This window comes from Apodemus sylvaticus, chromosome X (genome assembly GCF_947179515.1).
Source record: "Apodemus sylvaticus chromosome X, mApoSyl1.1, whole genome shotgun sequence".
In the NCBI taxonomy this organism is placed as follows: domain Eukaryota; kingdom Metazoa; phylum Chordata; class Mammalia; order Rodentia; family Muridae; genus Apodemus; species Apodemus sylvaticus.
In genome coordinates this window covers 121,848,387-121,876,040 of record NC_067495.1, presented here as the reverse complement: position 1 = coordinate 121,876,040, position 27,654 = coordinate 121,848,387, and the positions used below count along the sequence as shown (strand labels likewise).

The 27,654-nt window shown below is 36.9% G+C and overlaps 1 protein-coding gene across 3 annotated transcripts in view; it reads left to right on the top strand.

Annotated features, from left to right (window-relative positions):
• The window catches only part of Tenm1 (teneurin transmembrane protein 1), a 576,328-nt gene that overhangs the window by 407,140 nt on the left and 141,534 nt on the right, over window positions 1-27,654 (top strand). For all 3 annotated transcript variants that reach the window (XM_052170726.1, XM_052170727.1, XM_052170725.1), the window contains exons 16-18: window positions 18,851-18,970; window positions 23,773-24,034; window positions 26,537-26,804. In XM_052170726.1, the coding sequence (XP_052026686.1) occupies window positions 18,851-18,970; window positions 23,773-24,034; window positions 26,537-26,804 (650 nt within the window). The remainder of the gene's footprint in view (window positions 1-18,850; window positions 18,971-23,772; window positions 24,035-26,536; window positions 26,805-27,654) is intronic.

The window sequence follows — 27,654 nt, the reverse complement described above, 5'->3', positions numbered from 1 at the left end:
AAATGTAAAAAAAAAAAAAAAAGACTATAAAATGCTTCCAGAAAATTCACACAGCTCAGCACTGCCAGGCACCTAGTAGTAGCACAAGGGGTCAAGAGCTGAGGGACAGTGATCCCTCTGGATGGGAAAGGCAATGCCTATCGAGTGCACCACTGTCCCCCTTGCACCAGGGTCACTTCCCACTTTTATGATGACATGTTACCCTTTTTGGCATTTGAGTTTTTCTACCTCTGATCTGTGGAAATTCTGTGGCTAACCTTGAAAAGATTTTAAGAGTATATGGCTAGGTCTGATATCTTCATATATTTATATATTGATTATCATTTTACTTAATTTAGATTAAAATAAAGAAAATATAAATATGAGATAGAAATCATATTAACAGGAAAACAATATTTCATTGAGTGCCTATGTATACTTTATGGCTAAACTAGGATATACTTTTAACTAGCATATACTTTTCCTCAAATATTAAGCTAATAAACACCTATAGGAGGGTATCTTGTGTACCAACAAACATGATCTCAGATAACTCAGGTTCCACCAAAGAAAGAAAGTGTCTACTTTAATAATCATTATGTTCATCACCTAGCACAATTTTCAAGTACAGTTTAAAATCTGAAATTTTTTCCTAGAAAGCTGTGTTTCATCTCTGATACCCATGTAAAACTCCAGATCCACTTGCATCTGTAATTCTAGCACTTTTATTGCCAGAAGTTGTGCACACAACAGAGCAGCAGGCACTAGAAAGACCCTCCCTTGAAACATGTTGGAGAGAAGCACCTCCCAAAATGTTGTTCTCTGATACATGTGCTGTGGCAAAAACTGCTACCTACCTACCTATCTACTCAATACACACATACACAAACACACACACACACACACACACAGAGAGAGAGAGAGAGAGAGAGAGAGAGAGAGAGAGAGAGAGAGAGAGAGAATAAATATATAACATTTTAAAAAATAATATAGCTATTCTGCTGAATTTAATTGCACAAGCCTCTTGGACTTTAGGACTGGGACCAAATTTAATACAGTACTAAGTACATAGTACTCTTCATGAACTACAAAGAAAATGAAGTTAAATGAAAGAGTAGTTTTCTAGTTCTTTTTATAGACTTGCTGCTATTTTTTCTTTTTGGTTCACACTGGGATATATATTGTTATCTCTGAATTATCACATTCCTTAATCATGTTCTACAAGGACAAGGACCAAATCAGATTTACCTTCTCCATGTTTGGAGTATCTATTCCTATCAGGAAAACTACTTCTAGTAAATGGAATAAAATACTTTTATTATTATCTCATGAGTCTAAGGGTTAGAAATTCAGATATGATGTGACCAAAATATTTTTCTCTGTTCCATTATGGATGGATCCTCAGCTAGAATGCATCAAATAAACAGTAGCTAAAAAGAGTAGGACAATTGCTGGGAAATTTCCCATCTACTTTCAGCATCTCTCTTAGCTATTGCACTTTCCTGCTAGCGTGGTAAGTAACCAGCTTTGAATTTGTTAGCGATCTTATATTCTGTCTATTTAGTCCAAGAGACTGAAATGGAAGATGCCAGTCTCTTAAGAAATGGGCATAGAAATTTTGTAAATGTCACTTGTGTTATATGCTACTGGGTAAAGCCATCAAAAACCTCACCCAGATTCAAAGGGGGGGGCATGGGTCACATTTCTTGATGAGACAAATATTAAAGAATATTTGACTATCTTTTATCTACCATGCCACTATATTCACAGGACATGACACAGTGCTTCTCAGAAAGAATTGAAGCAAGTTCAAAATGAGTTGAGTGACTTTTTTCCTTTTGAAACAGAATCTCACATAGCCTAGAATGGCTCAAACCTCAAATGTTTTCGCCTCTACCTCATGATTGCTGCGTTTAAATGCATGTATCACTTTGCCTGGCCTTGTTCCTATAATCTTGAAGTACAGGTGTTTTTCTTGCATTTATCAATGAAATCAGCCAATATTAGTTGCATAGAATGCACAGATATTATTAGGTACTTAAGTAAAAACAATTCTCAAATGCAAAAACCAGCCTAAAGGTAAAATTCCAACTCTCCAAACAGCACAGAAAGCAAAACTCATAAAAGATGAAGTGATTATGTAGCAGTACCAAAGTGATCACTCATTTTTAACTTATACTATCTTCCACCACTGTTGCAGCCTGCCAATAATGGAGATCATTCATAACTCCATATTCACATCAATAATTCTTTCTATCTTCAGTGGGCTAGATAATCAAGATTTAGTACCTAGAAAAACAAAGCTAGAAATGGGCAGCAACATTAAAATTAGGAATACTGCTATTAACTGACTCACTTTAGAGTGCATCATTTTCGACTCACGAAAAGAAAGAGAGAGAGAGAGAGAGAGAGAGAGAGAGAGAGAGAGAGAGAGAATTTAACATCCTATAACTACCTAAAACAGAATTCTTGGCAAACTCTTCTTATCCAAGCTATCTTCCTCCTTTTCTATATCCCATTAAATAATCAAATCTTGATTCTTGTCCCTGATTAATCATGAGACCTGATAATAGCCACAATTAGTTCCCAAAGCTTGTTTAATAAGACATGGTATTCTGCACTTGGCTGAAGTGAAAATGTACACAATTCGAAATTCTATTAATGGCCAAATACTTTACTGACTGAACACTAAGGTTAAAGGAAGGTTGTGGAACGATGAACACTATAAAGACACTGTTGAGTATGAATGGAGAGTGAAATCTAGCAATAACCACACTTGGCATATACTCCTTTTTAAGCATATATTTTATGAAAGTATTTACAGAGAAACTTATGAGTAACTTATGACTTCATTCATAGGAGAAAAGCAATGATATCATATTCCTCTGACATTCTTAATACAGTACAATGTCCTGATATTGATTCATTTTTGTAAAGACTGGCAAAGGTTTTTATTCACTCATCCCATGCAGAAATATTTTTGAGAAACTATTCTGCCCCAATAATTGTATAGATGGATGTAAACACAAAAGCACAGTCTTTTCAGTAAAAGAGTTTACATTCTAGAGGCGGAAATAGTCAAATATCAAGATTTAATTATTACACATTGTATATATGAAATATATATAATTATCATGTTGTAACCCATGAATATATAAAAATACTATGCTCCACTTAAAAATAAGAAATGGTGAGCTGGGATCATAGATCAGTGCTAGAGTGCCTTACTAGCATGTTAGAAACCCCAGATTTGATCCTTGCCTCTGCAAAAAGCATCAAATAAATACATACTTACTTAAAATAATTATATTTTGCAATAAACTTACTGTATCTGAAATATTAGGTTTTTCAAGGAACTTATTCTTCAATTCAGTGTTTTCAAGTTCTAATTATTTGGTGGTGCAGACATGTAACCTAATTTGATATAAGAGGTATCCTCACCGATACAACAAAGTCATTAGGCCATTTCAGAAATGAAATTAACCAACATGTTTACAGCAAGAACCCAGAGGTGGGACTAATTGGTTCTGCTGACCACAGAGAGCTGCTAAAATTGACACACACAGGAGACTATTGATGACTTGCAAGAAAGATACAAAGAATATTTAGATAGGCAATGGTTTACCTATAAGCAAGCAGTTTCATCCTTTGGCATTTAGGGCCCTAAATTTTACTACAACTTAAAAATTTTTGTAATAAGCAAATGAATTCGAAGGAAATAATCAATCGTGAAAAAATTCCCATCTCCCATAGTAAAAAATCCTACTAACTACACTTTGGAGTCATTTTATCATGATAGATCCTACAGTTTCTTTCAAGGTAACCTGAATTTCAGAGGATTGATGGCCATTTCAGATGAGATTTATGAACATTACAACATTTACTTGGTTCATTTGTTCATTCGGTGATAGACACTCTCCTAGGCTCTAGGCTATAGGGGACAATATCTCTTCAGCATAGCAAGGAACACAGACTATAATGAAAAAGAGAAATGTGAGGAAGGAAGAAGTACTGTCAAGTGAGATTTAAGAAAAAAAAAGTTGGGAGCCGAGAATGATCATTTTTGACAGAGTGGTCCAGAGAAGCCTCCCTAAGGAGATAACACTAGATCAGAGCCCTCGTAGCTTTCATCGGTATGCCAGATGATTTGGACATGAATATTTCTTACCACCTCGACCCTTATACAATAGATTTTCACACACTGAGCCTGCTATTGACTTTTAGGAACTGTTGAATTAAGATTCTCTGACATTGTGTGCAATGCAAAGGTAAAACAAAACTATCTCAAGGAATGGCTACCTAGCAGTTACTGTACTTACTAGGTTCTACTGATAAATGCTAAGGGGCTCTGCCCTGAAGGAGACCATTGAGAAAATCTGAATACCTCAGACAAACTGCTTTCTTTACAAAAAGAAAATAAGCTGTAGCCCTAGACCATTTAATCATGAAAGGGGGAAACTATAGCCAGACTTCATCGATACTTGAACCCAAAGTAATCCAATAGAAAACATTTTAGAATAATAAAAATGGAAAATATTTTTAAAAGACAGTAGTTTGAGAGTTTTTGTCTTTAATAAAATACAATATAATTACAGTATTCAAGCACCCACAGAATTGACATCCAGTTTTAAGATTTCATAAGTAACTCCCAGAATGTCCACAATATAGTTATTTGTTATTTTGCTGAAGTACAAATTTGAATCCACATGCTTTCTGTTTAACTCTTTAATGAATCTACTTGTGATAGAACTCTATTTGTTAACGGAGGGTTTTCAAATATTTTTTAATCTAGAAACATGAAAAGCATCTGACCATGCATGCAACTGGGAATTGATAAACACACAAGACAACAAATGCTAAATCAATGGGGACACTAAAACCATGGGGTATCAGCATCCTCAAACTTAACATCTGATCATCTTTTCTTTCAAAAGCCCACTACCTATAACCTTCCCCTATCACATATGCTGCTGCTAGGGTGTGGTTCTTTGTGATTCTGTCTTTTGAGTTTCATTTTCCTAAGCAGCCTCTTTTGTTTTTCTCTCTTTGCAGTTGTTGTCCTAAGTGGGAAGTCAGGTTGTTGATGGTTGCTAATAAAGCACTTTTATCTCATTTGTGTGGAAGGTGTTATACATGTGAAGGCAGGATCTCCAGATTTTCAAAAACGAAACATTTCAAGCCACATTTAAGAAATTATAAAGTGCTGAAGGCTCCTGGATTTGTAGTGCTGAGTAGCTACTGAAATCAGCAGTCAACACCTAAAAGCTCCAAAAAAAAAAAAAAAGTGTGACTTTCACTTCTTTGCAAGTTCTCTTGGACAAAGAAGAATGAAAAGAAATCAGAACAGAAATTTTCAAAATGGCATTTAACTGATTATTATGAAAATCTAAAACGCAAATATTCTGAGATATTCAAAATTTTAACTCAGGAATATTGGCAGCTCTATGACTCATCTGAACACAAATAATAATAATAATAATAATAAGTAATAAATAATAATAATAATAAATATTTTCTTATATTTCATCGAGTTGATTAAAATCCAAAGGCTCAAATCTCCATTGCTATGTCTGAGTCAAAATTCTAGCTAATTCAATAATGTCATTTTGTCTCTAGAGAGGGTAGTCAATGAAAAGATATTCTGTGTCTGAGTAGGCACTTGCGGCCTAGCGTGGTAACATGAGTCTGAACCCCGGGACCCACACAGTGATATCCATAAATTCTCTCATACTTCTATGCACATCGTGCCATTTACCCTCTCACCCCCTCACCCTCCACACACACGATAAATAAATACATACGGTTTATATATTTATTCTTCTCTCATACAATACATCTGATCAGTTTCCCCCTCCTCCCCTCCTCCCCTCCTCCCAGCTCCCCACCCACCTCCCCTGCCCCATAGATCCACTCCTCTTCCATTTTTCTTCAGGGGTATCAGCTGAATATGGCATAACAATTTACAATAAGACTAGGTACAAACTGTCATATAAAGAAAGGCTGGAAGAAACAACACACCAGGAGGACAAGGGTACCAAGAACAGGCAAAAGGGTCAAAGACTCCATCCACTCCCCACAGGAAAAAAAAAGTAATCTAAATTTTTAAAAGACTATTCTGTAGCTAATTTCCACTACATTCACCACACATGGAAAGTGATGAGCAGTTGGTTCATTTGTCCAGGTAATGATTCCCTGAGGGTTATACCACTTGTATACTTTCATTCCATTCGAGGCCCCATTATTTACACCTTGACTCAGAAAGATATGTGCTACAGCTAAGGCTCTTTTGAATCCAAGACAAGATATCACTATTTTATCACTGTCTGTTCTATCTAGAACAAGGTTGTTTGTTTGTTTGTTTGTTTGTTTGTTTTTAATTCTGGCCCCACCCTCACAAAGATTCCCATGCCTCTGCCACCAAAGTGCTAGGATTAAGACAAGCGCCACCAAAGCCAGTGAGCTCCTTCATTTTATAATAAAGTTAAGAGTCCAAATTTCTCAAGACTACATTGATGTTGCATGAAATGAGGTGAAGAAAATGCCTGACATAGCAACTGCTAAGTGTCTTATTTATATAAAATGCATATTTAATAATTATCAGACCATATAAGCAAATAATTTGAAAAAGTCCAGCTCAAAGAATTATCATTTCCCTGCGTAATACTTCTTGTTCTAAATTCTCTGTGAAATATGCAGGAAGAAGACAAGATAGAAGTGTGATTGCCCTTTTACAAAATTACTCAATGAAGTCAAGAATAGTTTTGTTCCTTAGGAAATTTTGTGGCAGCCATTACTAGAGAGCCAGAGTGTACCTATACATGCTTTCTGTGCAACAGAAAAAGAATCCATGCCCAGGAGATGACCAGCAAGAAGGGCCTGCCCTATATTTAATGACTATCCATTATGTGAAAGGCAGGTCCACGGAGAACGACAGAAGAGGTTAATGAGGTTAACAAACCCTGGTAGGGCTGATTACAAAGACAGAGAGCAGAGCAAGTGAGTAATATTTAGAATAAGCAAAATGCAAGCAAACAAAAGATATATAAAATAAGCACACTTCAGACCATTTAAGATTTGCTGCAAGGGCTTAAAGGACAAATATTTCAGGATTCAAATTCTAGACAAAAATAATCATGTGTCTAAATGAAGCAAACTGGCACTCACACAGTACTGAAAATGTAACTGTGTCGTCAGTTTTCTTATTGCTTCAAAACACTTGATCTTTTTCCCATTACTTTGGGGATCTCAGGCATCCAAAGCAAGCTTACTTTTGACAAGCAATTACCAGGGCAGATGGGAAAATAGCCACCCTACCTCAGGGTGAGTGCCCCCATTTTGTTTTACTTGAAACATCACTAGCCATGAGGAAAATAATTCTGCTTAAAAAGCTATCTGCATTTTCAAAAGCACCACCTTTCCCATAGCCCTGGAATGTTGATGTGTAACACTCCCAGCTGCTTTTAATGTTACCCGCTTGGTAAGGATTATTTATTTGGGCGACTGACCAATAGAGTGGGACTAAATCATCTTGCTCTATTTAAGCAAAAACTAATGAAATTTTATTGGGCTCTCCTATGAACATGCAGTGCAGTCACAATTTTTGAACATGAGCATAGGTTTATGCTACAGCACTAAGTGACTTTCGTGGTGCTGTGTTGACCTAGATAACATATCAGAAAGATCATGTATTCTGTTGAAACACTCCCCTTACTAAAAAAAAAAAACTGTATATTAAAAGCCTCAAATGTATTTAAATTGGGAAATATCAAACAGTAATCATATGATAATGTATAAATGAATAATAGGCTTAATGTGCATAAATTAAGCATTTGAGAAGGTCTATTCATTCATTTTGCCCAATGGCACAGACATTGTTTAATTCCCTGAAGCAGTCAATTATCAAACAAAACCCTCTTGATGAGGATGTTGGCTTCTAACAAATGAACTGGAAGGCATCTGTCACATAGGATCTTCAAAGTAGTCCCTGAAACCCTTGAAGCAATGCCTTGAGGATCTGGTGCAAGACCCTTACAACTTTAGATGTAAAAGGAGAAGAAAGAAAATATTTAAGCTGAAATTCTACTAACTGTTTCTGAGCATGTGCTGTACACTCCCAGAACGAAGAAGTACATGGACGGGGATTAAAAAAAAACCCAAAGCAAAACAAAACAAAACAAAACAAAACATAGTTTCGGGGCCATGTGTGGCTCTCTAATAGGAAGGAGCGAGCAATCTATAACTGCCATTCCAGGCAGGCTATGGCAAGTACTAGAACATGGGTGTGAGCACTGTATAATGAGAACAATAGGAAAGGAGACATTGACACTTGTCTGGAACGAAGAAATTGGGTTAAAACATATGTCTGTTTTACAATCTCTGGTTTTGAAGGGAACCCACAGTTTATGCCATGGTTTGCCTATCATTTTGCAGTGACAATTTCAACATGACTTGCCAAATGCCAGGTGTTGCAAACTGTTTTCTGGAGGCTTTTACGGAAGAGTTAAAGCTCAAGGATTTTATAGGAGTAAGATTGTGGATCGTTTGTTTATTTTCCTGCCTTTGTATGGTTTATGCTTCCTGTCTCCTTCCCCAGGAACTCTTACAGCTTAATTGGCTGATTAGGTAATAGTCTTGCTTTCGCAAAACTTTGGCCTTTACACAGGCAGGATCAGCAGCACTTGGGAACTTGTTAGATCAGTAAACTCTCCAGTCCCACATCAGATCTACCAAATCAGAAAGTCTGTGGACATGCTCACAGAAGTCCAATCTTTTCTTCAACAAACCCTCTAGAGGATTAAGGTATACACCCTATCAAGTTTGAAAATCCCTGGCCTATAGAAGAGAAAGCTGACCACAGAGGCGTTAGGACTGACATCCCAGCAAAAATTTGTACCCCGAAGACCTTCCTATTTGTAATGGGATAGCAGTGATTAATGGAAACATCATAAAGCCTTTTATACAACCACTCAGAGGTATTGATAGTCCAATAAGGCCCCAGAAGCAGTGTTTTACCCTGAATGACACAATTTCCAACAGCAGGATTTATGCTATGATTATCCTCTGTACAAGATGTTATAAGAATACTCAATGTATAGCTCATTCTGCAGTCTATTTTTGCCCCCTTGAAGACTTGAACAAACTGACAATCAATTCCGGAATTTACAGGGCAAAAGTCAAACACTAGTGAGCAAGGAGTCACATGGCCTCTCCCAGTCCAGGCCATCCCAATGACTAATTTTTTGTAATCTTCAGTCTGTAGAACAGACCTCAGTTCTTCTGTTCCCGTGGAGACTGTCACCGACCTGTCCACATGCTACTTCCTCCCCAGTGGGAGAGGTCCTTGATTCCGGATGTTAACCTTCAAGGATTGCTTATACTCACATTAGCAGCAAAAGCAAATAACTGTAACTTCTCTAGCCCTAAACCTCATTTTCCTTGTGAAAGATTTTAATCAGAAATACAATGCAGTAAATTACATCTTCTTTCGACAATTTAGTTTTTGTCCTTGTTTTCCAAACCAACTTCTGTACTTGAGGTTAATGTTGTTGCCAGAGGTGTTGAATGAATATTGGAAATTTGACAAAGAAGACAAAAGACAACAAATAAGGACAAAGGAGAATGGAGCCAAGGGTTGATTGAAGGCTAGAGATAATTTGACTGTGCCATGAAAATAGCAAATACAAAATGATTTAGACCTTTTGCATCAGAGCTGTCTAACATGCAGCTTGTTAGTTAAATAAAGCTCTCAGTATATTCTGCCCTGTTCTTTACATCTAACTCCAAACAGAAGATTCAACACTGAGTTAAAGTGAAGAAGCAATTCCCTTGGGGCTGCTGCTTTAGCATAGTGACAGCAGGTAGACAGCTTGGCAGCAGGCTGTATCCTCCAGAGTGTAGGAAAAGAAACAATGTGAGAGATGATCTTCCCCACGCATGTTCCTAAAGTCACATTGGACATGCCATCTAAGTTCAACCTACGTTATTCTAAGCAAGCACAGCAGGAAGGGGATCTTGTTGTTAACGATTTAAGGAAACAAGGCAACCCATCCATGTCTCCAAATCATAGGAAAGCCCCCAGCAAAGATGCAAAGCATGAAGTTCCTGACTTTAAGAGTACACAAGATTGCGGGGAGTGGGGACCCAGAAAAGGGGAAATCATTTGAAATGTATATAAAAATATATCAATAAAAAAAAAAGAGGATGCCTCTCGTGGCTAGGCAGGGTCTCTGGTGGAGCAATAGGGAAACCAACCCACCCACAAAATTTTTAAGCAAAAATTTAGCCTGTCTTCAAGAAATTCAGAGGTTGGTGGTGGAGTAGAGATTGTGGAAATGGCCAAACAATAACTGACCCAAATTGAGACCCATCCCAATTGGCAAGCACCGATCCTTGGCACTGTTAATGGTACTCTGTCCTGAGACGTTCCATCCAGGGTACACTTGCCCAACTCAGAGAAGAGGTAGGGATGATGGAGAAGGGATTGTGGAAGGGAATTACTATGTGGTAAGCAATGTGCAGGATGTAAAATGAATAAGTAAACTAGTAGTAGTAGTAGTAAAAAGAAAATAGTAATAATAATCTGTTTGATTCTCCCTGCCCATCTCTGCCCACCTTTATCCGACCCACAGAGACTAACTATACATGGTAGCTTTCTTTCCACACTCCATTTTCTCTGAGCACTGAGTCTTCTCGTGCATGCCAAGCTGCATTGAGAAGTCTTCTTTCCCTGTTGCTCCTCCAGTCTCCACCAACCTGTACATTCAATTTAATCAAACCTGCATATTCTGAACCATACAGGATAAATTCCCTTCTTCCACCCATCTCCCCTGCTCACTGAGTCATCTGGGTAACCCCAAGCTGCCCTGAGTAGTTTGCTATCCCTAGCAGACCTCCATTCTCCTGGCACCTCTAAATCTACCTTCTTCAATCCTGTAGCTTCTGAACCATACAGACTTGCATATCTGAGACATACACACCAAGGATACTCATCAGAGGCCTAACACACCAGGACTATTGAAGTTAAGCTCCTCCCAATAACTATTACAGAAGGAACATTGAGAGACCATGATCATTCAAATGGCTAAAGGCCATAGAAAGAACACAATCAGCAAAAGCCAGAGCAATATGGCGCCTTCTCAATCCAGTTACCCTACTACATCGAGCCCAGGATATCCTAACATAAAAGACAAGAAAATGACCTTAAGTAAAATATTATAAAGATTATAGATGCCTTTAAAAAGGAAATAAATAAATTCCATCAAAAAATTCAAGAAAGGATGACTGCTTGGACAGGACACCAGCCTATCTGATACTCTGAAGATCCCACAGTCTGAAGGCATTCCAGGAGTTCTGCTGAATGCAGGGCAACAGTTAACGGACCCTCCAAGTCAACTTCACAGCTGGGAACACAAGAAGCCCAGCATACATGGGACCCATCACCACTCCAAAAGCCCCACCCCTGACCCCACTCAACCTTGTGGCCTGAACATTCTGTTAGGCCAGATCACCATTTTGTCTGCTCCTTTGAAAATCCAAGAGTCTGAAAACCTCTGGGAGAACAACTATATTCAGAGTAACACCTTGACTGCTTCACTGAAGAACCAACAGTCTAGAGGCCTCCCAGGAGAATAGCTACATGAAGGGTAACAGGTTGAATGCTCTCCTGAAGACACAAAAATCCGGAGGCCTCCAATATCTGTTACACAGAGGACAATAAATCAGCTATTTGTTTGCCCCTATGAAGACCTCCATAATCTGAATGACTCCCATGATGTCTGCCTCAGCCAGGGCCACAGGCTTCCCAAGAGACCTGAAGCAACCCAGGGATACAGGAATCAGGCTCAAGACAGATACACCCAGGCCATCTAACACCAGAGATAACTAAATGGTGAGAGGCAAGTAAAAGACCATAAGCAACAGATGCCAATATACTTTGGCATCAATAGAACCCAGTTCTCCCACTACAGCAAGCCCTGGATAGAACAACACACCTAAAAATCAGAATGCTGAAGTAAAAAGCTATCTCATGAAAGCTCTATATATACATACATACATACATATATATATGTATGTATATATATATATATATATATATATATATATATCTTAGTGAAAGAAATACATGATGACACACGAAAGCAGATAGAAAGGCCTTAAAGAGGAAACAAATCAGTCAGAGGGTGGATGGGGGTGGGAGTAATTACAGAGATGGAAATGCGGAAGAGCCTGAGGAAAAGAAGGTCCAGTGACAGATCCAAAGTGGCATCCGGTTTAAGGGGAGGGCCCAAGTTCTGACATTATGACTGAGGCTATGGAGTGCTCACAAAAGGGAGCAAGCATGACTGCAATCCAGAAGTCCCAACAAGCAGCTGAAAGTGATAGAAGTAGGTATTTACACCCAACCAATGGACAGAAGAAGCTGACCCCCTGTGGTTGAATTAGGGAAGGTTGACAGAAGCTGAGAAGGGCAATCCTGTAGAGGACCAGAAGTCTCATTTTATTGGGACCCCTGAGATCTTTCATACACTGGACCACCAAACAGGCAACATAGAGCTGGTGCTGATATGAGACCACCGACACTCATACAGTAGAGGACTGTTGCGCCCGTGTTCATTCAGAGATGATTCAATAAATGCTAAAGTGAGTGGAAGAGCCAGGGAGTTTAGAGATCAGGTGAGTTGAGAGGTGGAGACCTCCACATGGAGACAGGTAGGATGGGGAGTAGGTACAGAATGTGGAAAAGTCAGAGGGTGAATGGGGGTGGGAGGAATAAAATATGGACTGTAAAAATAATTAATAAAAGTATACATAACAGGAAAAAAAGAGTACACAAGCGTTAGCACAAAGCACATGCATACACACACACACAACACACACACACACACACCACACACACATACACCCACACAAACACACACACAATTTCACTGGCTTGACACTTGCTGATGACGAGCCAGCATACATACAATCCAGACAGTATCTTCTATCATCATGCATGACAACTCTGAAAATTTCTCTATGGCACTGAATGGATAAGGTTTCAGAAATAAAGATGCATTCTTAAGGATCCAGGACTTGGGATCAGTTTTTGTTTTTGTTTCAGTTTGCTTTGTTGTGGTACTGGGTATTGAACATGATACTTAAGTGGTCTACAACTGATGTATACCCGTGTCTCATTTAGTATTTTTTCATTTTGATATAAGACCTCATTGTATTTCCCAGGTTGTCCTTAAATTCAATGTGTAGTCCAAATGAGTCTTGTATTTTGTGATCTTCCCACCTCAATCTCCTGAGTAGCTGGGAGTACAGGCCTGAAGGGGAGTTTAACATGACAAGTTTAACATGTCAAGGGCAAGTCAAGTGGTTCTGTTTATATTAGATGCAATTGGAGAAATCTGGGTACTCTCTGGGATATACAATGGGGTGACACAATAATGGGAATAAAGAAATATATGTAATATAGCATTTAGCTTGTGAAAGGTACGTCACGACCATGTGCACCTCCCTACTCAACTGGAGTCTCAAAAATGCATAGGTTCCACAGGTTACTTTGGGCCTAAAATCAATACACAGAACAAAGTATATAATTGGTACAGAAATTAAATGTCCTGAGTGGGTCAGTAAAAGGGAGATTAGATATAATGATAAATTCTAGAATTAGGAAGCAAATTGAGCTTAGAAATTGAAGTTCACAAACCAGCAGCTGAAGAGCATGATACTGGCCTTTTGGAGATGGGGCAATCTAGAAGAGAAACTGGGCTCAACACCTTTTTGGGTTAAAACTCTGGGTGTGCCTAAGAAGATTTCCCCCCAGGTTTCTCTATGAAATGTCAGTCAAAGTTGCTAAAAATTAGAAAAAAAAGACTTTACTTTTGTCCCAAAATTGATACACGTTGCACTGAATGAATGATATTTGTCAGTGATTCGAGGAAGTACTAACAACCCAAGGATAAAAGGAGCTAAGACTTATTCTTGTAAAAAAAAAATAGATGACCATGGAGTGTGTAAATAATGAGAACAAATGCAGAAATATACAGGGTATCTTTGAACATGTAAAGTCTAATACATTACAAAAAGAGCTCAATACAGATAAATGTAGACTAATACATTTTATGAAGCTATATCATACTCTGTAAGTTGGTGTGGATCATAAAATATGAAAAATAAAAAAGTAGGGGAGTAGAAAGATAAGTGTGTGCATGTTATTTATGAGGGATGGAGATTGAAATGAATGGGAAGAAGAGCAGGTAGACAATGTCTTGAATAATGATGACTTTGATGAGTAGTTATCACCCCAATCTGCGTGCTTCATAAAATATGAGGAATAGTGAGAAGCAGAAGAGTCAAAAGACAGGTCTCCTCGGAATGAGATACACAATGAAGGAAGAGAGGAACCCAGGGAAATGCACAGAATAATGATGACTTTTATGAGTCTTTCACTCACTGCCCTGGATCCTTCATAAATATAAGCCATATAGAAAATAAAAGAGCAACAAAAAAGAAGAGACAGATCTGTGTCTGTCATAAAATATGAGACAATAATGCCAACCAGGCTTGACAAAATAAAAACAAAGATAATTGAGTCTAGTACAACTGTGGAAAGACACAATATCTAGATTAATGTGGGCAAATAAAACGAGTGAGTGTAAAATTGTTTTACCTAAAGGGAGTCAGCAAGTAGAAGCTAGGCATTCTTGTGGCAAAGCCCTCAACAAAGTTAACCGATGGAAGACTGACAAGTTTGCAAGGAACCTATGTGTGCCCCCAAAATTACCAACAATATTTGGGGTACAAGAAGGAATGTACAAACCAACTTCTAAATGAGTTGTCTCTGCACAGTCTCTCCTCAAGTCCCTGGCTCCAATTTGTAAGAAAGTTTTCAAAATTCTCTTCAACTTAACCTCTATTTATCTTATCAAATATGTTGTGAAGATTTCTAAACTGTTTCTTCAGGGACTGGAAAGCTCACTCACTGCTTTCATAGAGCACAGAGGTCCTATTCCCAACACATGCATGGCTGCTAACAACTGTCTATAACCTCGGTTACAGGGTATCCAGTGTCCTCTTCTGGGTTCCATGGGCCCTGTAATCACGTGTTACATTTAAATACATGTAGAGTAAACACTGATACAAATAAAAATAAATGCATCTTAAAATACATGAAACAAGCTGTTACTTCATAAAAGGGGATGTTTTCTTTATTTTTCTTCTTTTTACATTGGGCTTAGAACTAGAAATTAGATTTGCAACAATAGTTCAAAATCTAAAACTCAAGGATTGTGGGTGTCCTCTATCTTAGAAAAACTAAGAGGTGAGGATGATAGAGAAAAATCAGATCTGGCCAATGAGGTATCAGTGTTCAATTTACAGACCAATGATCTGGAAAACAGAACTAGGAGTATTGGTCTGAGGGCTCAGAAAATACATAAATGCTCATAGCAATAATCATCATTTCCATTTGTGTAATACTTAATGTCTTATAATTCATATTAAAGAATGCTCTTAGGGAACTTAGAATAAGTCCTAACAGCTTCACTTAAAACCAGTTTCTCTTTTATTTATTTATTTATTTATTTATTTATTTATTTATTTATTGAGTATCTTCTTCATTTACATTGCCAATGGTAAAACCTTTCCCAATTTCCCCCTCCCAAAAGCCCCCCTCCCCAAAGATTCCCTACCCCTCCTCCCACACCCTGCCTCTATGTATATGCCCCTCTACTGAACACACTCACACCTCCCCCCCTAACCCCCACTCCCTGTCTGTTTCCCTTTGTTGGGGCCTCTATTGAGCCTTTACCTGACCACTCCTCCCACTGATGCCCAACAAGGCCTTCCTCTGCCACATTTTTGGCTGGAACCATGTGTACCCCTTGGTTGATGGTTCAGTCCCTGGGAGTCTTGGTATGTCAGGGTGGCCAAAATCATTGTTCTTCCCATGGGGCTGTAAACCCCTTCAGCTCCTCAAGACCACCCTCCAGATCCTCCGTTGGGGACCCCAAGCCCAGTCCAATAGTTGGTTGCTAGTTTCTGCCTCTGTATTTTTAAGGCTCTGGCAGGGCCCCTCTGGAGACAGCCATGGCATGCTCCTTTTGGTACACGCTTCTTGTCATAGTGTCGGGGTTTGGTGACTGTTTATAGGATGAATCCCCAGGTAGGGCACTTGCTGGGTGGCCTTTACTTCAGACTCTGCTCCACACATTGCCTCCCTTATTGCTCCTGTGAAAAGTATGTTCCCTTTCTCAGAGGAACCATAACACCCTCACTTAAGTCCTTCTTCTTCTTGAGCTTCCTGTGCTGGATGAATTGTAAATTGTTTATTTTGAGCTTTTGGACTAGCATCCGCTTATTATTGAGTACATACCATGTGCGTCTTTTGTAACTGGGTTACCTCGCTCAGGATGACACTTTCTAGTTCCATCCATTTGGCTAAGAATTTCATGAATTCATTGTTTTTAATAGCTGAATAGTACTCAAACCTTGAACACATGGGCACAGGGGAAAAGTTTCTGAACAGAACACCAATGACTTATGCTCTAAGAACAAGAATCAACAAATGGGACCTCATAAAACTGCAAAGCTTCTGTAAGGCAAAGGACATAGTCAATAGGACAAAATGGCAACCAACAAATTGGGAAAAGATCTTTACTAACCCTACATCCGATAGAGGGCTAATATCCAACGTATACAAAGAACTCAAGAAGTTAGTCTACACAGAATCAAATAACCCTATTAAAAAATGGGATACAGAGCTAAACAGGGAATTCTCAACTGAGGAAACTCAAATGGCTCTAAAGCACCTAAAGAAAAGTTCAGCATCCTTAGTTATCAGGGAAATGCAAATCAAAACAACACTGAGATTCCACCTTATACCAGTCAGAATGGCTAAGATGAAAAACTTGGTACAGCAGATGCTGGAGAGGATGTGGGGAAAGAGGAACACTTCTCTACTGTTGGTGGGATTGCAAGCTGGTAAAACCACTCTGGAAATCAGTTTGGCGATTCCTCAGAAAATTAGACATAGTACTACCTGTGGACCCAGCTATACCACTTCTGGGCATATACCCAGAAGGTGCTCCTACATGTAATAAGGACACATGTTCCAGTATGTTCATAGCTGTGTCATTTACAATAGCCAGAAGCTAGAAAGAATCCAGATGTCCCTCAACAGAGGAATGGGTACAAAAACTGTGGCATATACAAAACCAGTTTCTCAAACTGCAGTAGGATTTAGTAATGAGGTTTATTGTCTAAAACAGGCTTGGGTTGCTACATGTCTGCAGTTTATTTGGAGATGCATTGATCGTGTAGATTGGTTCTGTTACTATTAGCCTTCAGATATGTGCCTTGAATGATGATTAGGTTGAAAAATATAAAATCCCAGGATAAAATTATTAGGGTTAATCAGGAAATCTATGTTGGTACAAAAAAACATGACCCACCTGAATTGAAGATTTATCTTTCCAGAATACTCTGAACCTTATGTAACTTTAAAAAAGAATAATATTCAAGGCCTTAGCCTATTTGTCCTTAGCATTGCCTTGTTTGAGCAACAAAATTCATAAATGAGAACTCAGAACTGCCAAAGCTGAGACTCTAGTCTAAGGAAAACTCTCCACTACCTACAGTTCAAATGTAAGATAAACAAGTGGAAAATCCTTGCTTTGAATCTATTCCATGGCCCTCTTGTCATGTTACATACTCCTAAAATAGGTTACAATTTGTCTGACAATTTAGAGCTGAAAGCAATGGTCACTTTCTTGGACTGTGCCATTAAACAACAGTCCTGTTTAAGAACTAGAATAAGATAACATTTTAGCAAAGATGAAGTTTATTTGTTTAAAAGAGAAATGTCCATATATGTTTTATTTAAATTAAAGAAGGAAAACATAGTTATTGAAAACTATATCTTCATTGTAGATTTTAAATTCATCCAATTAGGAGATAGGGTCTTTGCTCAGTAGATAAAACATTTAACATGCAAGCTGAGTTCAGAACCACAGAATCCATATAAAACTAGACAAAATAGCACATGTCTATAATTTCAGTGCCCCTATAACAGAAGGGCAGGCAGAGATTAAAAAAAAATCTACAGAATCTAGCAGGCCAGCTAGTCTGATATATACATCATCCACCAACAGGAAACACTGTCTCAAACAAGGTAGAAGAAAAAGACCAATCCCCAAGATTATACTTGGATTTCTACATGCAAGCATAGCACATATACAAACACCCAACTAAATTTGCTTGCTTGGTTCTATTTTCTATACAAAATAGTTTGGCAGTGCATATCAAGAACTTTAATATAGTCATTCTTATATGAGTAGATGAATAGAAAATATACACAGAAAAGATATTGCAGTTAACTGGTTAAACGGGCAAAACAAAGAAGAATGTAGGTGCTCAACAGGAACTTTAGGCATGCATTGAAGGTATTTTTATATTAATTAATGTAATTCATTTTAATTTTGACAAACAATACATATAATTGAAGAAGGAAAGAAGTTCAGTAAAAGAAAAAGAAAAGAAGAAACAGCATGTCTTCCAATAAAAGTCAGATTAAACAAGTCATGGAATATTGCCTTAAGAATAAATGATGTAGTAACAAAAGTACATATTCTCAATGCCTCAGATAAAATTGATAGCATAATATTAACTTTAAAATGTTAGAATTGTGCATGATGCCTAGTATTATCCCGTTGTTGATAGATAAAAAGCATATACCATCCCCAAAACATTATTAGTGCTTCTTTCTAGTTGCTTTAATTATTCTTTTTTCATTAGGCTTGAATGTTTTCCAGAGTTTCTACTACTTGACACTAGAGCATAATTTTATGGTACTGTTCTGATTATCTTTGCCCTTTTGTTGCAGACGTGCTTGTGTGATTCGAGGCCAAGTGGTAGCTGTAGATGGAACCCCTCTTGTGGGAGTCAATGTCAGTTTCTTGCATCACAGCGACTATGGCTTTACCATCAGCCGACAAGATGGAAGGTATGTCTGTTGTTTCTGATCATTAAGGGAGGAAAGTACTGACCTTTAGCCATAGGTAAAACTAGGACTCACACAACATGACAAAGATAATAAGCCTGTCTTCCCTTTTGTTGTATAGAAAAGGAAATAGTAACATTTATTTCCTCTATTTCCAAATTATGTTAAACCAAATTTCTACCATTACACTATCATTCTCAAGCCATCTTAAAATACTGGACATGTGGTCATCTAATTCTATTTATAAATCTAACCCAAAAGGTCAGTTAGATTATGCCAAAAATAAATGATAAAATACAGAATAACATAGGCGGTTCTTCCCCAATAAGTATAAAAACATTTCAGATATTTGGGAAATGACCATGTAAAAAGGTTTCCTCTAAAAGTTCAAAATTCAATCACATTAACTAAAATGTTGTATTCTTGCTCTTTGAAATGGAGCTCAGGGATAGAATGGTGCACTGGCATGTACAGTGCCTGGGTTTGATTCCCAGCATCACAAAAACAAAGTCCCCTCCTAAGTTACCTAGTTCCTTAGTGATTGCTACTGATTAACAATCATGGCCAGCCCATGTATCTATACTAAGTTAATACTAAGTATCAGTAACCGGACAATGCTTTCTCAGAGTTCTCTAAGACCTGGGAAGTATGACCTCAGAGATAAGCCTTTCTACTCTAGACAAGGATTTGTTCCTCAAAACATTTTTCTTGCTGTCATTTAGATAGACACTTGTTCTGAATCATTGAGTCAATAGACCCATGCGTCCATCTTGAAGGTAGCTATTTATGACTCTCAGGAACACTATAATAATAGCCTTGGGGTGCCCTAGTCTCCAGGTGGCTACCCTTAAAGTGTCCTACTCATAACAAACCACTCCAGCACTCACAAAAAAAGACCTGTTGGCACAGAGCTTTATCACAGTATGAGAGACTATCTTATTTCAAGAACCTACAATCAAACCTTATTAGCCCTACCCACTTCAGAAATGCTAATTGTTCAACTTGAGCTGCGATAAATTTATTTTCTCAACAGCCTGTCAAGAAAATGTGTGTAAAATTAAAGACTATAGAGAGGAGGTTTTTAACCTACTTAAGACAAGAAACTGGTTTTACAGAGTTTAGAAAATTATTTGTATGTAAATTATATTACCAACCAGTCATCTTATTATTAGAATAAGCTTCACAAAGATGTTAGGAAAACAATAATTCCTGTCAAATATTCCATAATTAGAACTCTGTTGATTAAAGTGGACCTTTCTCTAAGTCGGATTGAATGACAGAATTTTGGAAGTTCACTCACCAATAATTTTGTGCCTTGCCAGTATCTTGAACCATATGTATTAACTGAGAAAATAATTATTTCTTTGACTTTTTATGACCTATTGTGAAGGTATAATGAGGCCTTAGTTTAGGTCAATGCTTCATTTTATTTTTATAAAAGAACCTAAAATAAATTTACTGTCTAAATGCTTCTATTTCCAAATTAAAGAAAATATTTAAAAGAATAATTTTGTTGCAATTTTTGCACTTTGTATTTTAAATGCCAAGACTCTCCTCTGAGGAGCTTTCTGTGAAAATGGGTTTATGTAAATTGGGAGTCTCTAGCAATGACATTCTTTGCAGTATCTATAAAGAGTATATACATGCAAAATACATGCCCTAAATGCCACCCAAACTATCCTACTAGCATTTCTCAGACATAAAGTGCCTATGATGAGGTCTTTCTTTTCTGTTTCTGCTTGTTGCTCAGACCAAGTACCTTCAAAAGTATAATACTGCATGAAAATATAACCCAAAATAAAGATTATAGAAAGGCTGATATTAACTAGTAGATACAGTGTGGAACGAAAGATGCTGTGAAGGGTGCTCTGTCTCCATGCATCAGACCCATGAATGTGCTGCAGTACTTGCAATTCCTACCTTCAGTATACATTGCCTTGGGTTAGCTTACCTCTGCAAGCTCATGCCAGATGTCAAACTAGGCATTTGTAAACTAGGCATTACTTGTATCCGTGTTAACAACTTGCTAATTGACAAACACTTTTCTAGACACACAGAGAAGATACAGGGTAGGAGACAAAAACAGTATCAAACAAAAGAAAGCATGGTGGCATGAGGCTGATTCCTCTGTGAAGTCAAAGGTTAGATTCACAGTTAGAAAAAGGCAGTAAGAGGGGAAGATAAAAGTCATGTCTAAAGAAGACACAAACATGTATTAGAGTTGCCTGTATGCCAAAAATGTTTTCTTTTTTTTAAAAAAAAAAGAATAAAGATACTTTAATAATTAAAAAACATCTCCAGATTACATTATTCTTCTAAAATAATTAAGTGCACAAGAAATGTTACTTAAAGAGACAAAGGTCAAGTCACCTACAAAGGCAGGCATAGTGGCATAATACTAGATTACTCAACAGGAACTTTTTTTTGAGCATTTAAAATATTTTTTTGGCAATTTCAAAAGTACAATTAATAATAGTTAATTTTTTATACAACAGAAACCTTGAACTTATTCCTGTCTGAAATTTTACCTAATTTCTAAACATTTAGCATTTTTATATGTATATATGTATAGATGTATGTGTGTATGAATATCTGCAGAGGCTGAAAGAGGTCATCAGATCTCCTGGGGCTAGAATTATGTAAATAAAGAATATATAGAATAAAAAACAAAAAAACAAAAAACCCCAAAAAACAAAAAAGAATATATTGAATAAAAATATATATCTAATTAGAAAAACAAATATGCATGCATTGTAAAATGGCTAAGTCAAGCTAATTAATGTATATTTTATCTCTCATACTTGTATATATGGGGAAAGTCCTTAAATGATCTCACTTCTGTGTGCAGTACTGAAATCTGTAAAATGTTAGAGTAGGATAGTGGTGAGCAAAGGCCGGTAGGTGAAGGATTTTATAGAGATATTGTGAAAATTTCAGTGAGTGGAGAGTGTTTACTAATTTTCCAAAAATGTTTTCATTAATGTTATCTTCACCTTCACAACTACCATATGGGGTCACCATTATTTCTATCTTCCCCTTTTGGCAGAGGGCAAACTCTACCAAACTAAGATTAACACAGCTGATAAGGCCGGAGTGCAAGGCTTGAAGTCATACAATCTTGCTCTTTTCTTCTATTGTTTATCACCGTCAGTTTACACAAGTCACTCAGTCAGTACAGGGTTGAAAGAAAATTTATTTAAGTATTTCAGCTAACAGCAAGCAAAATAGATGAAATGCTGATATTCTTAAAAGATGCCTGGAAAACATTAGGTTTTCAGGAACTTTTTCTTCAGGATTAGAAGAAGAAAAGGAAAATGCCTTCTAATTCACTCCAATTGATGAATATCATAAGGCATTGTAGAGTTTTCAATAATTTCCATCTATGAACAGGACTGGTTTAACATCTTACAGACTGACTAAAATCTATAAACAAATAACCCCTCTTGAAGCTTTTGTACTTGCCACCATATAACATAAAAACATATTCTTTTTTATTATATTCTAATAGATATTTTCTTTATTTACATGTCAAATATCCCCTTTCCTCATTCCCCTCTGAAAAAATCCCCTATGCCACCCCCCTCCCCCAACGCACAAACCCACCCACTCCCACTTCCCTATCCTGGCATTCCCCTACACTGGGGCATCGAGCCTTCTCAGGACCAAGGGCCCCTCCTCCCACTGATGTCCAACAAAACCATCCTCTGCTACATATGCAGCTGAAGCCATGGGTCCCTCCATGTGGACTCTTTGGTTGGTAGTTTAGTCCCTGGGCCTTAATGATCTATGTAAATGAAGGGGATTTGTGATAGGAAAAATTTCAAAGAATAAATCACTCAGAGAGTACTGTGTTTGGCATTGCAATGGTTGCCATGAATTTAAGGCATAGATCTACCTTCCACTTTCATGTCAAGGAGTAGGCCCAGCAATATTTACTATGTATAATCAGGTGGAAAGAAGAGAAGCAAGTAAGTCAATATTTTCTAAGAAGATAGAAAAACTAGAACATGTATACACAATGTGTAGATATTCAGAGAGCAATATCTATCCTTATTCATATATATGAATATTCATATATATGTGTGTATATATATGTGTGTGTTTGTATACATATATATGTATATATAGTATATATCCCCATTCATATTTATATGTGTGTGTCTCAGAGATACTGACGGATTTCTGACACTGTATTTGTGGCCCTGAATAAGACATTTAACCATTGACTATTTTAATATATATAGAGAGAGATAAAGATAGATCAATAGATATATTTATAGATGATAGGTAGGTAGATAGTTAGACAGAAAATATATGTGTGCATATATGTAAATATATTCTATATATAGCTACTTATAGAATTTTTCAGGATAAATGTGCATATTTAAAATACTACAAAATATTAACTGGCCAAACAAGGAGAAGCAGTAAATGTCAAATTTGGTTTTACAATAATATGCACAAAATAATTTTGTTTAAAACAATATTAGAATTGATATTTCTATTCTGACGAATATCAAACACTGTTACAAAATTTCATATCAAAAGTCTACTGAATTATAAAAAAGAAATTGTCCATGAATTGAATACCAAGAGAGTGGAGATTTATAAAGCAGAAAACAAAAAATGGATGCAATTTCCCACAATTTAAAAAAAGTATTTTATAATTAGCCTATTTTATTTCAAATATTAAATTTCATTTGGACTATTCATATCATTCAGGGTGATTCTCTTCTCCCTCTCTCACCCCTTCCTCTGTCTTCTCTTCCTCTTCCTCTTCCTTCTGTTATTTTTTTCCTTTTTAGCTTTGACCTTGTAGCCATTGGTGGTATCTCTGTAGTCTTAATCTTTGACCGATCACCTTTCCTGTCTGAAAAGAGAACACTCTGGTTGCCCTGGAATCAGTTTATTGTGGTGGAGAAAGTGATCATGCAGAGAACTGTGGCAGACCCACCATCCTGTGATATTTCCAACTTCATCAGCCCAAATCCTATTGTACTTCCTTCACCACTCACATCATTTGGAGGATCCTGTCCAGAAAGGGGAACAATTGTTCCTGAGCTGCAGGTGGGTATATTGGGCTTTGCATGTATATAGTTATAGTCATTAAGATGTTTGACAGTGTATTATGGTTAACTCTTTTTCTATCATTTCTGTGGCCCTTATAATATGGTTCCCTTTGTTTCTCCAAAGAAGCATTTTGAATGAAATCTTTCTAGCACATTACTGACTAAAAAAGATATAAGGGCACTATCTGTGGCCATGAAATAGCAAGGTTAACTAGCTCTCAAGAGAAATGTTCAATTTTGACCAAATTAAAATGGTGCCCTAAAAAATCGTGGTGAGCTGGCTTAATGGTGATTACACTATAATCAATCAGCTTGGACTGTTTCTATTCTGAAATTGACGCTGCTTAAAATCTATTTTTCTTCTGTTATATAGGTCATATTTACTGTCATTGTTCTTAGAAGTCATGAAAGTTCTTCTTGTTTAGCTGTATTTAGTAAGGTAGTTTTCAAGCCTGGAAACGGGGCGCTTTCCACAATGTTGGTTTTTTAGTATTTGAGTTTTATAGATAGTTTAGCATTCCCAAGAATTATTCTTTACTAAATATTCATTATTAAATGACTCTGGCAGCCATACTACCATCCATAGACAACATTAAAGAAAATTTTTAATGATATTTAAAAGTAGATGTCACATAAATGGCTTACAGATCTAAAAATCAAAAAGCTTAATGAACATTCCAAGATTCAATTGGCTTTACTGCTATCACAACAGCCCCCAAAGCTCTTGGTACTCCCACTGAGGAACAATTTACACCAAATAACCCCATCCATATTGTCAACTGTCTTGGCTACTCCAACACTTTTCCTTAGGAAATAAGAAAATAGCTGTAAAATAATGAATGCATATATATATATATATACATATATATATATATATATATATATATATATATATATATATATATATATATAAAACTGGTGCATTAATTCTTCTATAGATATCATTAGAAAGTATAAGTCTTTGGTTTAACACAAAGGTTTTGAAACTTAGAAATATTTCCTTGTAGAAATGAAATACTAAGGTAACCACTGTATTATCACTGACTAGAGTTAGGATCTGAAAAAGTAGCCAGTGAACAATTTTAATATAAAACATATACTATAGAGGAGAAAATACTAAACAAAGAATATGGATAAGGGGCTGGAGGGACTCAGAAGTTAACTACACTTTCTATTCTTTCTGAGGATCCCAATTTGATTCAGAATACCCATATTTTGTAGCTTACAACTGCATTTAACGCTAGCTTCATAGAATCAGATACCCTCTTCTGGCCTCCACGGGCACCTACACTCCTGTGCACATAGTCATACACAGTCAAGCACAGACACATACCATTAAAAATAAATGTTTTTTTTAAAGGGTATACAGAAGAGATCAGGTCCTTGGAAGTGGCAAAAATACCCCAAATCTAGAAAATTATGTGTTGCTTTGCATTTAAATATCAGCTCTTTGGACCACTTTGGGTGTAAGTATAAAGAAGTTGAAAAAAAAAGAGTAGGAATAAAACAGGAAATGAAAATATTTACATACTCCATGTCATGTTAAATATCCTGAATAAAATGGCCTCTTCAGCTATTTTATTTTGAAAAATAAAAATCATGGAATACAAGATCAGTTTTAGTTACCAGTTTTTGACATTTAGCTCCATCTGTAGTAATAAACAAATAAGTAATGCCAATTAATTAACAAAGCCAAATGGCATTTTAACTCTGAAACCAATGTTTACTACAAGATTTGCAGAGGAATTAGTGGGAATTATTTTCATTTTGGTCATTGGAGCCAAATTGGAGAAAGTTATACCCAGCCAATTGTGCATCTAGTCATAAAGAAAAATGTGAGAAAATTGTGATTAAAATGTTGACCTCCAGATCATTCCAAGCTCCAAAGTAAACAAACTTGCTGACTTCAGTAAAGATTAACTCCAAAATCTTTGTCATTAAGTACCACTCTCTGCTTTCTGCTTGTAAATATCAATACCTTCTTCTGTGTTTCTTCCTCTTAGAAATCTCAGCCTAAACAAACACTGGAATTGAGATGTGTGACATAGCGCCAAGCAAGGGTTTGGTGGATGTGTTTCTAAAGAGGAAAGACCCCTTAAGAGAGCCTAGAGCGCTATATTGCTTGACATTCGGCAGTGTTACCTTTCCCAACTCTTGCTAAGCAATTTTTAGAACACTGTTGAAAGAAGAAAATTGTTCTTTACAGTCATTTCTGGCAGCACAAGTTGAGAGCAATCTGTAGTGTTGGCTGTATTTCTTGTTCTCATTCAGATTTTAATAGAAAATTCAAAACTTTTGGTTGCCCAGATTCATAAAAATCTGGGAACATGTGGCTTGACATACAGCAGTAGATCCCAGTATTCACTTTCCTTTAGTCTGTTTCTCAGACAACAAAGCATGTGCTAAGGTACTCTACCTGTGACCCCTGGAGGGCTAATTTTGTGTGTGTGTGTGTGTGTGTGTGTGTGTGTGTGTGTGCATGTGTGTGTTTCAATTTCAGGTTGTACAGGAGGAAATCCCCATTCCATCCAGCTTTGTGAGGCTGAGTTACCTGAGCAGTAGAACACCTGGGTATAAAACTTTGCTTCGGATCCTTTTGACACACTCAACAATTCCTGTGGGCATGATTAAAGTACACCTCACAGTCTCTGTGGAAGGGCGACTCACACAGAAGTGGTTTCCTGCTGCAATTAATCTGGTCTATACATTTGCTTGGAACAAGACTGACATCTATGGACAGAAGGTTTGGGGCCTGGCAGAAGCTTTGGGTATGTTGAAATATTTCTGTTTATATTCTATTTAAATAGCAGTATTATGCTTACAAAACAGAAAATATTAGATATGTATCAATTTGAATTTGTAATATTTATTGATCTTTCTTCCAGTTAAGGAATATAAGATTTTCTTCTTAAAGTAAACACATAGTTTGGACCTGATTAGAATTCTCCTTTGATACATTTTTGATTAAATATATTTTAGTTTCATGACAGTAGAATGCCAATGGAATCATACAATATCTAGCTTGTAACTGTCTCTATAGCTGACTATTACTTTCTAACTTTAGACTTTGGTGTGGTGTTCTGAAGAACTTATTTTTTTAATTTGACAGTTAGACTGTCATTTTTACTTAAAAACTACAAATTCTACCTTATAGACATCTCTACTTGCTATCACTTATGTCTAGGATGATTAAAATCCATTAACTTATTACTTTAGTATGTTAAATATAATAACATCATCCAGATTTCCTATCCTTTTGATATTCTATAATCTTGAGACAGAGTATTACCATATTGTCCAGAAACCTAAAGACAGATTAGAAGCTGAATCTCTGTGGAGGAGCTGTTTTCACATCCTTCGTTGGAAGTGTTTACCATGCTATGACTCCATATCACTAAGCAATATTTCTTAGACTATAGTGTATCAAATTCCTCTCCTATTTCAGAGAAAAATGAAAACGCTGGTATCTTTTTTTTCTGGTGTCTGGGCAGGTTGAGATGACCTTGGTCCCTTCCTGACCAAGATTTCACTGCTTCCCCCAATAGGGACTGGATGGTACTTATTAGTGAGCTTGCCTTAAACTTCAATACTAACTACTTTCCCTTTCTCTTGGGTCTT